The 17148-nt window shown below is 40.2% G+C and overlaps 1 protein-coding gene across 2 annotated transcripts in view; it reads right to left on the bottom strand.

The window, feature by feature from the left end:
• The window catches only part of ZNF277 (zinc finger protein 277), a 57001-nt gene that overhangs the window by 20285 nt on the left and 19568 nt on the right, over positions 1-17148 (bottom strand). For both annotated transcript variants that reach the window (XM_035544240.2, XM_035544241.2), the window contains exons 2-4: positions 14241-14448; positions 11260-11348; positions 9152-9234 (exon numbers count right to left, since the gene is read on the bottom strand). In XM_035544240.2, the coding sequence (XP_035400133.1) occupies positions 9152-9234; positions 11260-11348; positions 14241-14448 (380 nt within the window). The remainder of the gene's footprint in view (positions 1-9151; positions 9235-11259; positions 11349-14240; positions 14449-17148) is intronic.

The following is a 17148-nucleotide window of genomic DNA, read 5'->3' on the forward strand; positions in this document are numbered from 1 at the left end:
CCAAAGTATTACAACAGTAAGTGGCTCAAATGCTAGAGTTTAATTCCAGGCAATTACTGTACAATATTGATGCTGTTTGATGAATAATTCCTGACCCCCATCTCTTTCAATCTTTTGTCAGAAGTTCTGTTAGCTATTTGTCCTTCAATCTTTCTACCATATTGTTTGATACACTAAAAAAATGCATTACTTTACTGAAGACTGTCAAACTAGTTATGAAACAACCATTAATTCAATTTCCATTTTTTCTGTGTGGAAAAACACTCTTCTACAGCTCTTAGCTATGCACTTTTTAGAATATGGCAGATTTAAAAAAAACAACCAAATTGTAAGATCATATCTGTGCTGTGTTTTAACTAATTAAACAAGAAAAAAAAAAAGAAAACCATGGTAAGAATATGCAAGCATTTATACAGGATAATCACCTTTAAATATACCACACTAAACTAGAAATACAAAATAAATTCGATTGCATGACAATTTGTAACTTGGAGTTTAGAAAAATGCCACAGACATTCATGATGCTCAGTTTGAGGTTGCGAGGAGTTCAGACCTGCTCCCAGTAGGCAGCAATTTAAAATGTTCCTGAAAAAAATGTGCCTGTCTCTCTCCTTGGAAGCAGTATTCTGGAAGAAATTACCATTTTTTTTTTTCCCCCAGAAACACTTAACCACTTTGCATCAGCAAGAAATCACACTGATAATGAGTAAAAGTTGAAGAATGCATACTTAAAGTGCTTACTTAAGTAGACACTTTTCCCTAAACAATTACTTCATTTCTGGTCTGTAGTTCAAAATGCATTCACGACACACAAAATACCTTGAAAAGGTAAGACAACCAACTCCACTGGATGTCAAAAGATATGCACTCAAGACTGTTGGTTTCATAGCACATTAGACTTTCCCGATATTCTAATATCTGCTACCCCTTCTTCTAAAACACAGTCTAACCCAGGTATTGAATCATCTTTATTGGTTTCAAGCCCTGCTCTTTCATCATACACTCCTTTACTAACGAATAGTTTACTTAGCTATTTAAATACATGGCTCTGATCAATTACATTGAACTATCACATAGAACATTACTTAGAACCATCACAACCAGTACTTGGCACAAGTTTTGCTGCTTTTGCTTCCAACCTCAAGAAAGAATTACTGGTCAAAAGTTTCTTCACACTACATCAATTGGTCTGACAAAAAAGCCATTACTTCTTTCTTTAAAATCCTGACTCTTTTATAATCACGGCACTTCTGAGAGAGAAGAAATTAAGGCAGAAAGTACTTCTCTAGCTGTAAGATAGAGGCAGATTACACTAGGTAGTTTGGGACAAGATCATGCAGTGAATTTGTGGCTGCAATGAGACTTCAATTTATTCCTCAGTCCAGGAACCCATTTGTGAAGTGGAGAACTGGATTCTGTAGTTCAGTCTGTAAAATGGAGCTAGCAGCAGGATGGGTCTTCATTTTTAAGATGCTGAGGACAAAAAAAAAATATTGCCATGAACCATGACAAGAAAAAGTCTAAAGTCTCTAGTCCAAAGATTTAAGCCTACAGGTAGTCTCAGCTTTAAGCAGGTGTTTCAGTACTGGGCTGGACTTGGGCAAGGGCATTTTGGAATTTGAGGATTCTTGTTGCCATTTGTTTTGCCAGGTCTGGTCATTTGCTCTTAACCTCTCCAGGCAAGAGACTACAAAGACAGTACATTATACAAGCGATCGTTTGAGAGAAGTTCCAATTAAAGCTTTTTATAAACAGAGCTATATCCCCTGGGAAGGCAGTTTGCCTAAAGATGTTTCTTTGAAGAGGAAATCTCTCAACTATTAGAGTGTGAAGCACTCAAACATCTGAATCAGCAGAGTCCTGCCGCACTGAGCACACTGTCATCCTCACTGCTCCGAAGAATGCACAATTACAAGGCACGCTTTCTGCTGTTAGGATAACTGACTCATTAATACTCCTGAAATCAGACTGTCTTGTCTGGGAAACAAGTAACCAGAGGCAGCAAGGTGGGTGTGAATCTGGATCTGAATAATACCAGATAGAGACAATAAGAATACATGTTTTATCAAGCCCTCCTAGGTGATCTCTCAAACACACAGCGTGTATCTTTAGTTCTAGTTTCTTCCAATTTAAATAAGAGCTACATTTCCCCACTGAGTGCTCACAGAAACTAGCTATTGCTGTAGGCAAAGGAACCAAGCGAAACAGATTCTGTTAAAAAAAATAAAAAATCACGCTGACAGATCACAAGAAGCTGCTTATATATTTTACTGCCAATGAAACAAACAGGTACAGCACACTGCAACAAAGACTAGGACTGGTGAGACTGTGATGCATTCTAAACACTTGCCAAGCATATTATTTGATGATTTTATACACCTTTAGGATAAACTCCTTTTAGAGTAAGAGAATTAAATTTGCTTTTATGTGTACAGCTTCCTCAAAGATTGGCAGATGAGCTTCAGATTGTGCTTGTGGCTGCTAGACAGAAAAAATATTTATAAAGAATTATGGTATTGGAAACTTCATGCCTCTGTAAAGACCTGCAATCATATCTGTGTATCAACAGCCTGGGTCCTAACTTCTATACTTAGCTTCCCTCCTTACCGATCACTGTGTTCAGTTCTCCCACTTCAGACATTACTCTTGCCTCTTGAGTACAGAAAAACAGCTTTAAACTGAAAGAGGGTGTGTTTAGATTAGGTATAAGGAAGAAATTCTTCGCTCATAGGGTGGTGGGACACAGGAACAGGTTGCCCAGAGCAGCTGTGGATGCCCCATCCCTGGAGGTGTTCAAGGCCAGGCTGGATGGGGTTTGGCCAACCTGGTCTGGTGGGAGGTGTCCTGCCCATGGCGGGGGGTTGGCACTGGGTGATCTTTAAGGTCCCTTCTAACCCAAACCATTCTGGGATTTTATGAAAAAAAAATCTTCCAATTTGTAATCATTATGAAGTCCTCCATGTTATCTCACAAAGAGTGCCTTTTCGTTAATATTATCAGAGATGCCTGCTGGAGAAGTCCTGCAGGAAACAGCTTAACATGCATGGAAATACAACAAATTTGTCAAGATAGGCCCTCCAGTCCAGAAAATGCTCAACGCATTTGAAGTCATCTGTCATACCATCAATATATATGTATTTGCTGACTACTTTGCACACTTTTCCTTCTAATTCAATGAATTTGAGAATTCATACATAGTTCTGGAGCTTCATAAACAGAGCTCTACTGGCTTGACAGATAGAACTGCTGCCAAAGACTAAGAAATGAAAGATGATGGCATTAGAGACACACTTTTGGGAAATGGAAGAAAACAATGGAACAGTGACCTACAGTCGTCCAAGAGAGGCTGCCCATCTGGTGATGAAACTGTGAATACTCTGGTTTATCTGGTACAGGCTGATCACTCAAGCGGGCAGTTCTGATTTACTGCATACTCAGATAAGAATGTTACCACAAAACTGGGAATGAGAATGGACAAGGGAAGTGATGAGTAACATCTTCCTGTATCTTTCTGGGTGAATTCAAGGCACAGGACACCAGCTTGCCAGCTAAGCGCGGAGACTTTTAGACAAGGTTTGAAAGGACAGCGTCAAAAACTCAGAGAGAAATAAGAGTTGTGATCTACTGGAAAAACAGGAAGTTGGGAAGGAAATGTTGGTTGTGGTGGGGAAAATGTTGGATAATCTGCTGAAACCTAGATCCTAGGCAAACTGAAAAAAAATTAGTACAAAGACTGAACTATAACTTAACTGGCATTATAACCAGCAAAAGTCTCAGGACTGTAATATGGATATCACAAATTTATTGTGAAACCCCTGAGGCACATTCTCTTGGTTTGTTTTGTATGGCAAGTTGCCTCACAGAAATAGGGAAAATGTTTTTTCCATACCCTATCCTAGATACCAGCCTTGTCGGCAGAACTCACATTCTAAGTAACCAGAGGGGCTGAGTAATAGGGATAGCTGTAAAGGACTGTTTCCCTGGCTGTCTGCTCCACTTGTTCTCAGCTGTTTCCTATCTTCCATCTCGCTCTTCTTCTCCAGTTGACTCTGATACTGAATTCACTAGAACATTCACTAGAAATAAACATCAAAGAAGAGCAGGAATCCATTACTTAAAGTAGCAGGAGACCAAATATAGACAAAAGAGGAATGCCTCCAGTATTCAGGGCTTCAGTCTTTGCAGGAAAGGTTATTTATGTCAAGACTATTAGCAAAATGCATTTAAAACAAAAGAAACAAAGAAACAAGACAAAAAAAAAGGTTAAATGCTGGAAGTTACATATATTCAAATCTTCTGGAATACACTCACAAGTCATTATGGAAGTGGATAAAACAATTCCTGACTGTTAGTGCAACAACTCCTCAAAAGCCCATGGAGGATGGACAAAATTCCAGAGTGCCAGAGAAAAGCCATTAAATACAGATCTTAAAACAGGGAAAAGAAGGACCTATAGAATTTCATCCGTGTAGGTACTGACAGGCTAACATTATCATTAGCATAAGACTAGCATCCTGATCTTTTCCGGTGCATAGCTTCAACTTCTTGAACTTTGTCTCAGCTTAAGCTTGTGACAAACCGAGGATGGTAAATACAACTCAGCTTAGGAAACTGGTATAGCTCTGTACTTTAAAGGTGCCTTTGTCCCTCTTCCAGTTCTTGTGAAGATTGCTCTTCAGGCTGGATTTGCTAGGAGGGACTGCAGCCTCTTCACTTTAAAACTACCAGCCACACAATAGGAGAATGGCTGCAAACACGGTAGCCACACAAGGCCAACGTTGTGGTAAATATGGGTAAATTTTCAAAAAATAGATTTGGGGTTTTTACTTTTATAAGAAGTGGTGTATATAAGCCCAAGTGGTGTACACTAACACTGACTCTCCTAATCTCATTTGAGTTTTGCCTCCAGGACTTCCTAGCCTGGTTCCACTAGTGATCTTCACAACCACTAATGCTTTGTGAAGACTGTGTTTTTCCAAAAGACTGTATCTGTTTTACATTACATAGTCCTGTTAGCTATTTCAGCAAGCTGCACTCTAACCTAGTTCAGGCTCATTCCTTGGCCTCTCTCAATACATCACAGTCACCATAATGTCTCAGCATGACATCCACCTTGGCCAGCTCCCCTGCTGCAATACAGCCTGAAATATTCCTAAACTGGAGTTTCAAAACTGCTAAATGAAGTGCTTCAGCTAGCACATTTTAAAGATAGCATTTGTCCTTGTTTCCTTGTTTGGGCTTGCTGTTGGGGACAGCAGTTAGGATTCAAAGGCTGCAGAAAAATCACCAGCAGTTTTACAGTTCTGGTCTTTATTCTGAGCAACTCACACAAGCCCACTTGCCAGCTCACTCTTAATTGCTAGACTTGTCTGGAGGTACAAGACTTTGCAAAGCAAAATAACTATTTAACTTGCAAGTCAACACTCAGATTGCAGCAAAAGGAAATAAAAAAGTAAACAGACTTTATTGCTTTAACTAGAGCTGTGATTCCATTAGCCCCAACTACAGCAGCAGCTTGATTTCACAAAAGCTTCAGTGAAAACTGAAGATATGATTCTGATATTTAAAGCAGTGTTAATATCAAAGGCTATTTTACACCATAATGATTAACTCTTTCTTTTCAAACTTAATTATGCTGTAAACAAAATGAGCACTTGCTTTGGGCTAAAACCTTCACTCTTCTGACTTTGAGGAAACAACTACTTGCAGAGGAGATGAGATGGCTTACCTGCCACTCCCCTGACACCAGTACTCTGCCCTCCCTTGACACCAGTAGTGGAGAGAAGGCCTAGCTGGGATAGGATTGTATAGCACAAAACACGGAAAACTCAGAAACAAATGGCCTTTTAAAAAAGCAAAAGTACAGTTCAAGGTGTAGCAGCCAGGACTTACTACTACAGCAGACAGTTATATGAAAACAATAGTTGCATGCTCAATAACGATTCTCTTCCCTTCCTCAAATAACATGAATGTGCTTGGGAAACGAACACCACTGTGACAGTGCATGCCTGCATGCGATATACAAGAGGTCTCACATAACCTCAAGGGGAATATGGGAAACTGGAAAAGGTACAGAGAGGTGTAACAGTGATGTACAGGGAAGAACCATGACATAAACAGCAACTTCAGCCTAGAATCACTGCATCATGGAAGTTTGAAAGGACCTCTTGAGATCATCTAGTCCAATGTCCTGCTCAAACTGGGTCACCTAGAGCTCGCTGTCCAGGACTGTGTCCAGCTGGGTTTTGACTGTCTCCCCTGATGGAGATCCTACAGCCTCTCTGGGCAACCTGTTCCAGTGTATGACCACCCTCACAGTAAACATGTGTCTTCTCCTTTTCGGATGGAATTTCCTGATTTATAATTCATGTCCATTGCCTCCTGTTCTGATGGGGGGGGCATGTGGTGGTTTTACCCTGCTACACAGCTGAACACCACAGCTGCTCTCTCACTCTCCCTTCTCAAAGGAAAAGGGGAAGAAAATATGATGGAAAGGGCTCAAGGGTTGCAATAAGGACAGGGAGATCACTCAACAATTGTCATCACAGGTAAAACAGACTCAGCATAGGAAGATTAATATAATTTACTGCTTATCATTAAGCAGACTATAGCAGTGAGAACTAAAAGCAAACTAAAACACTCCCCCCAACTCAACCTCTTCTACCTCCTTCCCCTGAGCAGCGCAGGGGAACAGGGAAATGGGGCTGAGGTCAGCCCCTTATACTTCGTCTGTGCTGCTCCTTCATGGTCACTCTCTGCCCCTGCTCCACCAGGGGCTGCAGTGTGGAGATCTGCTCCACCATGGGACCCATGTCCCCTTTTGGGGACAGTCCTTTTTGGCTCACAGAGGCCACCCCTGAAGCCCCCTTGCTACCATGCCCTTGTCACGTAAACCTAAGACAGAGCAGCAGTGAGAGAAGTCTGGTTTGATCTTCATTTCTTTCTACTGCATATTTATACACATTGCTAAGATTCCCCCTGAGCCTTCTCTTTTGCAGGCTTAACAGTGCCAGCTCTCTCAGCCTCTCCTTGTATGACGGATGCTCCAGTCCCTTAATCATTTTTGGGACCCTGCAATGGGTTTGCTCAAGTAAGTCTGTATCTTTCTAGTCGTGGGAAGCCCAGAACTGGGCACAGTACTTCAGGTGTGGACCGACCAGCGCTGAGCAGAGGGGGAAGGATCATCTCCCTTAACCTGCTGTCAAAGCTCTTCCTAATGCAGTCCTGGATGCTGCTTTTTGCTGTGAGGGCACACTGCAGCACATAACTAATGGAAGACATGATGTAAGGTAGGAAAACCAGGAGACAAATCATGGATGGTTTGGATAAGATTAAGGACAAATTGTTCACTACCTTTTCTAATGTGAAAAACTTTCCAAGGGGGAGGGGAGAGATTGGAAAGAGCCCAACAAACAGTTCTCTCACAGTGTAGTTAAGCTGTGCAACTCTGCTGCAGGAACTTGTGGATATCAGAAGCTTGTAGGGGGCTGAGAGTTGGAGGTTCATGAAATAAAAATCTACTGTGTTAAATATAGATATGGTGTTGTTGAATTTGGAAATTCTTGAGCTGTCAGTTGCTGGAGACTAGGAGAATATTTTAAGAAAGAATCACCACTGGATCAGAGCAAGGCAAAAACATACCAGACACTTGGCTGCTGGCAAAGGTAAGATACTGACCTAGACAAACCTTTTCTACTGATCCAGGGTGGGCCTTATGATGAAATGGGAAAGAAGCATGCTAGGCATGAGTGCACCAGACGCTTTTTTCTCAGTCCATGCCAACCCAATGGACCTACACAGGAATGAAGATTTCAGCTGAAGCACCTCCAACTCTGTGGGAAATCCTCAGTGTCAGAACTATTACAGTTCTCCTTTGCAAGAGCTGGGACACCATGGAGAGCTGTGTGAGACCTGTACATATTCCACAGATTCTGGGGATTCACTTGTTGTGTGCAGCAAGATTCAGAATGTGACTTTAGCCAAAAAACAGATAGAGCATTCCCAGGGTAGCAGCTTTTGCCTGCCAGTCCCAATCTTCCTGAGCAATAGAATTTGATTTTTGTAAGCATCCCCCTCATTCTGAATGCTTGTACTTTAAGTTGTTTTTCAGTTGCATGCTGTGTGTGTAGCCTTGTAAAAGAAACATAAGGTTAGTACCTTGCCAACCAGGTAAGGTACCAGAAGAAACTGCAAAACAAAGAGCTAAAAGTCCTGTATTGATTAATCAAAGGACAGAGCTCCCAGCAGTAAACTGAGGAACTTGCTTATGTCAAGATCGAAAGGCTTGCACTCTAAGACCTCACAGCATAGATAACTTAGCAGAAGACCCTGCATCCTAACACTAGGAGCTTGGCAACAAGACTGCAATGCATCACATAGCATTCCTTTTTAAATTAGCCTAAGAGGAAAAACAGATTACAGATGTGTATTTCAAACAAGGAAACAACACAAAACAGTGGTCAGCAACCTGGGCTAAGACTCATGGAAGCTGAAATCAGCAAGAGCCTAACACAAATGACACCCAGACAGAACTCACAACTCCTAAGATATGAGAGATTTGTCTAAAGGGCTAGGGTGTCATCATCAAGCAAAAAGAAACCCAGGGGGTTTCATGAGGACTCAACAGCTGTCACAGAGACGATCCTGGACAGACTTCCTCCACTCATGCATCTTGGTGCATGTGAGTATGTAAGTGTGAATTAAAACCATCCGACTGAAAGTGTATTAGTACACAAAAGCAGTTTGCTTGAAGGCTTTTTAAGTATCACTTTCTGTTTCACAGTAACGTACACTGGGTTTTATTTTGCTAATGTCCCCACATGTAAATTAGTACACAAAAGATAGTGTGTCAGTGCACTGCAGATTCTTCGAAGAAGAAAAACATTCAACACGCTCAGCCTTTTTGTTATGCTCTGGGTGTATTTTCCACCCCTGTGAAACACTGACATACAACCTGTAAATTTATTCCAATGAAAAATCTATAAACAAGGACTTTATATACTCTTCTGTAGTAAATAGGAAAATGAACTAAAATAAAAGCATTTTGCAGTTTAGTAAAATATGCTTTATATATAAAATGTCCACTAAATTTCCATATATTATACTAATGAACTGTTTACCTTAAAAAAAGGAAACAAAAGTGATTTCTTACCAGTCTCTTTTGCTGAAGTTGTTCTCTAAGTAACCTGTCTTCTGGTAAGACGTCACAGAGAAGAAAATAGTTGTCTTGTTCTTCTGTTAAGAGATCAGGAAGTGTGGGTAAGGGATGGGAGGCTGGTGCTGTTTTGAATATTTGTAGCATATAATCTGCTAAACCTCTGGATGGATTAGGAATAAGAGATGACTTCTTCAATCTATTAAAGGCAGCTATTTTAATTGCATAATTTAATGAAACATGCTTAAACATTTGTATACACTTACTCATAAGGCTTTATCAGCAATTACATACATACATCCGATCTTAAACAGAACTGAATTCACACCATTTATATTGCAGTACAAAGACAAAAGTCTTGCATAGGTTTTCCCCACAAGCACCCTTGTTCTCTTTTATGTTGGTTCTTCCGGAGACAGAGAAACCTTTAATCATTGATATTAGTCACAGTATATAGTCAGCATAAAAGAATCATTAAGTGACTTTTAGTTCTATCTTGCATGTGGGATTTTTCAATTATTTCTCTAAATAATTATTCATTTTCAGTAGTTATCATTTGGCATACCCTTCACTAACAACACCACCTTTTACTGTCAGATCTTGTTCCATCTGCAAGTGTGTATCATAGCTGTTTAATAACACACACTGCGGCTTGCCTAATTAACATTTTAATTGTTTTATGTACATTTTATGTTTACTACACTTTTTACTGTTTATGTTCATATCCATTTTAGTAATGAAACAAATCTCATTCAAATTAATTACTTTAAAATTACTCAGCAGACAACAATATATAAAAACATTTAAGAAAACAGTTTGCATTTGAAACCTACTCATTTATTAATCAAAGGGTTGTGTGGCTGGTGAGCTGAACTGACCATTACTAAGTCTTTCTCCATTTTAAAGTTTCCCATTTCAGCCTTTCCCAACTTTTCACACAGAACCTGTACGAAGTAACATAAACCTCCTGATTTCTGAGCTATCCGATTTGAAGGAGCTCATCATTAATATTAACAAAATAATCTCACTGTCCTTTGGAATGGCTACTGTTGGATCACAATTTTGGTAGGCTCTAGCCTTCAGGTGCTTGATTTGCAATTTTCAAAATGAGTGGTAGGTGTTAAAATTTCAGCAGCAAAAAAATACATATGTAAGAGAAATGTAAGTCTTTGGAGTGATTTTCACATTTTCCAGGACTATTTTTCTTAAAATTAATTTGAATTAGAACAGTTTATTTCCACGCATCTCTGACACTGTCTGCATGCATTTTTACTGTCTTATAAGCTCCCCATAGATGATTAAAGATGTAGGAAAGCCCTAATGTTCTCTTATCTGCTTTTATGTAAATTATATATTTTTGTTAGGAAGGGGAAGCCAAAGAAATATATCAGCTTCTGCTTGGAACAGAAGGTGGTGAAGTTCACAACAGGAAACTCATTTTTGTGGAAATCTGTTTAACAATTTTGTGTCTACTTCTGAGAAAAACACTTCTTTTGCACTGTCAGCCTCTGTCCTTATGAAGGAGCATCCAACTGGGCCAGAGCTGTGAGGTACAGTCCTTGGTCTTGTCGGAGTGCAGAAAATTGCAGTCTTTGTACCCTTAATGTGAAGATATTTTCTCTTAACATTTTTGGGGCAATAAGCACAGGGAGAGGAGAAAGGAAGCATGACTGCGGCCCTGCTGCCCAAGAAGAGCTAACAGCATGAGCTGGGGGTAGGGGACAAGGTGAATTTGGGAAGGTAGTTCCCTGGGAATGTTTCTCTACATTTCTGGAAGGACTGCCAGCAATTATTTATGCAGTGGTTACCAAAGCTTCCCTAGCTATGATGAGGAGCAGCACTGCTTCTAGGCCTTGTTTGGCAGCTGGCCCCACTTTGGCAGAGTGTTGAAGCCTGGACTTGAGCTCATCCTTGCTCAGCACCTTACTGAACCACGTTGCCACCCTTCAGGAAGGTATGTTTAAATATGTAGCTGAATTAAACATTATTTCTGTGCTTTTCTGACCTAGTGTCAGATTACTTCACATTTGACTGGATCAAAGCACCAGTATATGCCAGAAATTATCATATGATCTGGCCAATAGAGAAAATAGCAGCATACTTACCTAATGGAGCTTCCGAATTTGTTCTTATCACACTACAAAAGTCTGTGATGGGTTGTTCTGCAAACCTCTTCTTCCAATATAAGATATACCTTAAAATTAAGGGGGAGATGATTAGTGAAGAAGGAAAAACCCAAGCTGTTTAATAAACAGTTGATCTGCTCTCATTTCTTGTATTCTTTAAATTCTTATAGGTCTTAAGTGTTGGTTGTTTTTTTTTTTTAATTTCTCTCATTTTTTTCTTCCTTTAACCTGGTTTTCTCATTCATTAAATTCACTCAGCTTCATTAAACCTGGGTTCAACTACCCTGTCAAAGTGAAGATCTAAATAAGAAAGATTTGCATTTGGTTTTACATAAACACTGTAACTTATTCACATTTTCAGACATATGTGCCATTCAGATGCATCTTTACTGAAAAGATATACTACAGAGTACTCTCAAATTCCCAAAATATTGCGCTCGGTGTTCTGCAAGATGCAGGCAAGGATCTGAAACTCAGTTAAAACACCAACTTGTCAAAAGTGAGGTTTTGGCAGGTCTCCTGTGGAGTTACAGTGAAAGCTGTAGCTTGGCAGACAACTAGGAAGACAGAAAAATGAAGTCCCCAAACACCTGGGGGTGGGGTACCAGACAGAATAAGAAAAGCCCTAGACACAGCTTGAAAGTTTAACCCATCAACTACAGTTGTTTAAAAATGTTCCTGTACTATTATTGTTTGTCACAGCAGCATTAACAGACCACAACGGAGATTCTGAAATAGAAGCTACTGTCTAATCAAAAAATCATCACCCTCAGTTTTATGATGAAGTGAATAAAGCAGCCCCTGTGCTAATTATTCAGAATCTTATTAAAGAAAAATAATCTGAAAACGTTTAAGTGTATGCTTACATTTATGCCTATTGCATAATATTAATCATGTAAGAGTTGGTCAGGTAAAGGCTAGCTCTTCAGTGACTGTTTCCTATTGACATGACATCAAATTAGGAAAAGAATCATAAAAATTCAGACTATTATGAGGACGGTTCTAGATATTTGTAGCTGCTCTTGACATGGAGAGGATTAACCTCTGGTACAACAGACAGCTAAGCACAGTAAAACCTGTAAGCACAGATGAAGCTCATTCAGAGGCATCATTAGATGTCTGTAAGTGACAGGTGAGCATTTTGTTGTGCCTCTGCCCACTACTTTTATAATGTATGATGAAATTAGTCTTGCAGCTACATAGAACAGCAGGTCTTCAAGAATGGAGTTTTTAGGACATAAATGTGCAAATGAAAGGATTTCAAGATGCCATTCAGTCTGTCCCCTGAACTGAAATAAGCGAACACCATTTAGCCAAACTCACCAAACCAGAACCTTCTGTGCCATGAAGCTTACTGTTAAGGGATTTTATATGATACGGCTTAACCCAAATAATCAATGCTCAAATAAAGCCAATGCCTTGTCATACTTTCAGGAAGAGAGAGTAAGTGATCACTGTCCTCTATGTATCAGTCATGCATGTATTGGATGTATTCACCTCATCTCTATTCCTTCTCCTACTGCCAACTTATCTTTATTTTTCCAAGCTTACAAAAAAATAAAATGCTTTCCATTAGCACTGATCTTCTCTGGACTTTCCAGTGTTTGTTCTTCTGTCAAGAAACACATACCTAAGACTGGTTCTAACTCACTGTTGAGTATAAATATAATATAATGTATTTATAGTTATTTCCCTTTATTTTTCACACTTCATTTTAACACCTCAGATTATACTTGTCTTTTTTTGTTCACAGTATTAGACTCATTTGCTGGTATTCAGTACAGCAAATAAGAGAAGAAACACTTCAGAGTAACAGCTCCACCACATCACATCCTGGGGCTGTTTTCTCTAACATTTGGCTACCTTCCAATTGCATTAGAAGCCAAAAGAATCTAAATGGACATTTTCTTGAAAAGGTGATTTAAAAATAAATTTCTAGTAACCCAGAATAATCCCCCAAATGCACTTAAACTGGCATTCCATTACTGAGCAGTTCTGACCCCTTTATTTATCTGAGGAAACTAGCATTATCTCCAAAGAACATTGCATTCTTGTTCTGCCTGCCTTCTGCACAAAACCAAACAAAACAAGTATCAATTTTCAATTTTATGCAGTTTTAAGCTCCTATGTCTGACTAAGGATTTATATGGCTTACATTCATCTTCCCAAATTTCATATTAATGTTTAGGTTTTTGCACTTTGATAGTTAGGCACAAGTTACTAGCTTTGGCAGAGTAACTGATCACGGAAGGCCTACCACAAAAGTCCTTCTATTTGAGAAATTATCCAGCTAACACTTAAGCACTGCAACACAACTGGTTACAAAATCAGTAGGTACCATCTAGCCTTCTGACAGGACCATACATCATTGTGTGTGAAAACAAAATGCCAAGCAAGTGCCGAGCCCCTGAAATCACAAGCCAGCTGGGCCTTTGCCAGCTACTGGAAAAAGAGAGAAAGCCAAACGTGACCCCACCGAGAAGACTGGTGACACAGCTGTACGAGTCACAGTTACATGCAGATCATAGACCTGTGAAGTATAGTTAAGGATTAAATGTGATTTCTGTGGGAAAATACTGGCATCCTTAAGATAGGGTAAATGAATTTCAACCCAGAATGTGTAAGTTCACGTACTGAACAGCTTCTCTGTACAATACATCTTTACGACATCGTACAGTTGTAGAAACTGTCTTCTCATGTGAATAAAACCAAAAATTGGAAGAGTTGACCGTCTAGAATGCCCTTTATGAAATAAACAGCTTTCTAGCTTGTACACAGCTTGCTGGTTAGTAACAGGATCTGAGAAGTGACAAAATTTCTAACAGAGGAATTGCCCTGTGCTGTAGCTACACAACACCCCAGTGTAAAACAAGTATTTTAGAAATACAATCTCCAGTTTTCTGAAGCTTTATATGGTAACTGTACACATACATACCCATTTTTAACAACATAATCTTTACCTTCTAAAATCTGCCACCAGTTTCACATCAGCGATGACAAGCTTGTGTTCAATTATCATGTGCTTCAGGAGCTGGCTTTGTTCCGGTAGGATATAGCATTCTTTGCAGAAAATGCAAGGCACATATGGAGAATCCTCTACAGCAGCAACTCCCGCTGGACTCGCTGGACTTTCTGGCAGAGTCAGAGGCTCCAAAATACACTCTGTATCTAAGATAAATGAAAAGAATAATTACAGTAATTTTGGCTAAGTGAATAAATCTCTATCACTTGGAGTACTTTTAGGCAGTGTATGTAAAAACCTGTTTTGTTGCGCCCCAGTTTTGTTGCATGGATGATTTCAGCAACAAGGTGTATGGAAGCCACTTGACTGCGTTACACTATTGGGTTTATGTGGCAAGGTTTTGGTAGCGGGGGGCTGCAAGGGTGGCCTCTGTGAGAAGACTCCAGAAGCTGCCCCACGTTAGATAAGAGCTAGTTTCAGATGGCTCCAAAGGGACCCGCTGCTGGCCAGAGCTGAACCAGTAAGTGATGTTGTTTGTACCTCTGTGAGAGCAGATTTATGAAAGGGGAAAAAAAAAACTAAACTGCTGTGCAACAGCAGCTGGGAGAGAGGAGTGAGAAAATGAGAGAGAACCAGCCCTGCAGACAGTGCAGAAGGAGGGCATGCAGCAGAATCACAGAATCATCTAGGTTGGAAGAGACCTCCAAGATCACCTAGTCCAACCTCTGACCTAATAAGTCTTCCACTAAAACGCGGCGGAGACAAAGCGTCAGGGACTGACCACAGCCCCCATTCCCCATTCCCCTGTGCTGCTTGGGGGGAGGACATAAAAGGGGGTGGATGGTGGGATGGTGTTTTTAGTTTGCTTTTAGCTTCTCACTGCTTTAGCTTGTTAGTAATAAATTTTATTAATCTCCCTATGGTGAATTTGTTTTGCCCATGACGGTAACTGTTGAGCGATCTCCCTGTCCTTATCTCAACCCTTGAGCCCTTTCCATTGTATTTTCTCCCCCTTTCCCTTTGAGGAGGGGGAGTGAGAGAGCAGCTGTGGTGGAGCTCAGCTGCCCACCTGCGTAAAACCACCACAATTATTTCCAAGATGGGCAGTGTGAGGTTAGCAGAGGACAGTTCTCAAATATATACTCCAGATGAAACTCTAGCTGACAGCAAATCAAAGTGTATTAGACAGCACAAGTGCACTGCTTATTACTAAATGAAGTTTTATGACGAGAAACCCACTTTTCTTTCTCTCACTACATAGGTTACCTGTTGATGTGAATGAGGCCTGTCTCTTTGCCATATTCCTCATACTATGAGGAAGGCATTAAATTGTATAGCACAGACTGGTTTGTATGTTGATTTCTCCTAATTATCTTTTCACATATTACACAATACTTCCACCATTGTCTGACTCTTGAAGTTCTCTATGTGTTTGACTTGCCTCTTTTTTGTAAGTAGGATTTTTCTTACTCTTTCATGACAAAAGAAAAGATAATTCTTCATAGAGATTACTGCTACCTGGCAGCCTAGGCCCACTGAAGCACTTCCTACCTCTACAGGTATTAAGCAGGGCCCACACATGCCCTTGTGGGAAAGTTAACAGCTTGTGTTTGTGATAGACCCTACCACCCAGGCATAAGTTGCTCAAATGACAGCAGACAGAGGTGAGTCACCCACTGATGTTCTCCAGATTCACGGCTGTTCGTACGTAGTTCAACAAGGGGCTGGATTGCACGGGACTGCAGTAGAGTATTGTAGATTCTCCCTTCCCTGAACATGCAGGCTTACCTGGGGTATATGTCTCCCCCCTAATTAAATAACAGCAGTGTAAATTCCAAAGCTCTTCCACTGGTATAAATGAGTGTAATTCATTAAGACACGCTGTGTGACCATCAGATTTCAACAGCTGGCCCTATTAGCCTCACCAAATTCCAGTTGTCTAGAAATAAACCATGTTGTTCATTTTCCAAACAAACCATACCTAGGTCTTTGCTGAGGTTTTATTTTAGAAACAAAATATCCATTTCAATACATATCTTCAATTTCAGGTAGCACAAGGAGAATAAAAGCAAACAGAAAAAGCTCTCCAATTGTGCCTGCATCGTGAATGAAAACAGAAAACATCACGGGTCTCCTTGACTCTTTTGATATGAAATTAACTTGAAAACTCCACATCTTTGGATTCCTGCAGTGATATGAACGCCTCTGGAAAGAAATTTCACAGGTTCACAGAATGGCTGAGGTTGGAAGGGACCTTTGGAGGCCATCTGGTCCAACCCCCTGCTCAAGCAGGGACACCCAAAACAGGTTGACCAGGACCACGTCCAGGTGGCTTTTGAGGATCTCCAAGCAGGGAGGCTCTACAGCCTCTCTGGGCAGCCTGTGCCAGTGCTCAGTCACCTGTACAGTGAAAAAGTGCTGATGTTCAGAGAGAAACTCCCATGTTTCAGTTTCTGAAGGTATCTACAGAATTAAGAAAAGATAAGGACATCTCCAGCCTTCTCCCAAGCCTATTATTTTGTCACAGAATTTTTAAATATGTAAGGTTAATGGAAGTTTAATTAACACTATTTATCGGATAGAAGAATAAATGTACGACAATTTTCATCCTACAAAATTCACATGGATGTATTATATTGCCAAGCACGCTAAATCTGGTACCTGATAAATCTGATAACTTGTCCACATGGAAAAAAATGAAAAATAATTTTAGGAATCATATCCATTTAGCTTTTTTTTCTAGGTAAAAAGTTCTTCTGCAACTCACCCCACCATCCTCTGACAAGACTTTGAAATAATCAAAGAAGGGCTGAAGTTTCAGAGACAGAGCCATGAAACTCCTAAAAGTCCTGTGACAAATTTCAGTCAGGTAAAGGAAGAGGCACAGACTGGGGCGCGGGACACCC

This window comes from Cygnus atratus, chromosome 1 (genome assembly GCF_013377495.2).
Source record: "Cygnus atratus isolate AKBS03 ecotype Queensland, Australia chromosome 1, CAtr_DNAZoo_HiC_assembly, whole genome shotgun sequence".
In the NCBI taxonomy this organism is placed as follows: domain Eukaryota; kingdom Metazoa; phylum Chordata; class Aves; order Anseriformes; family Anatidae; genus Cygnus; species Cygnus atratus.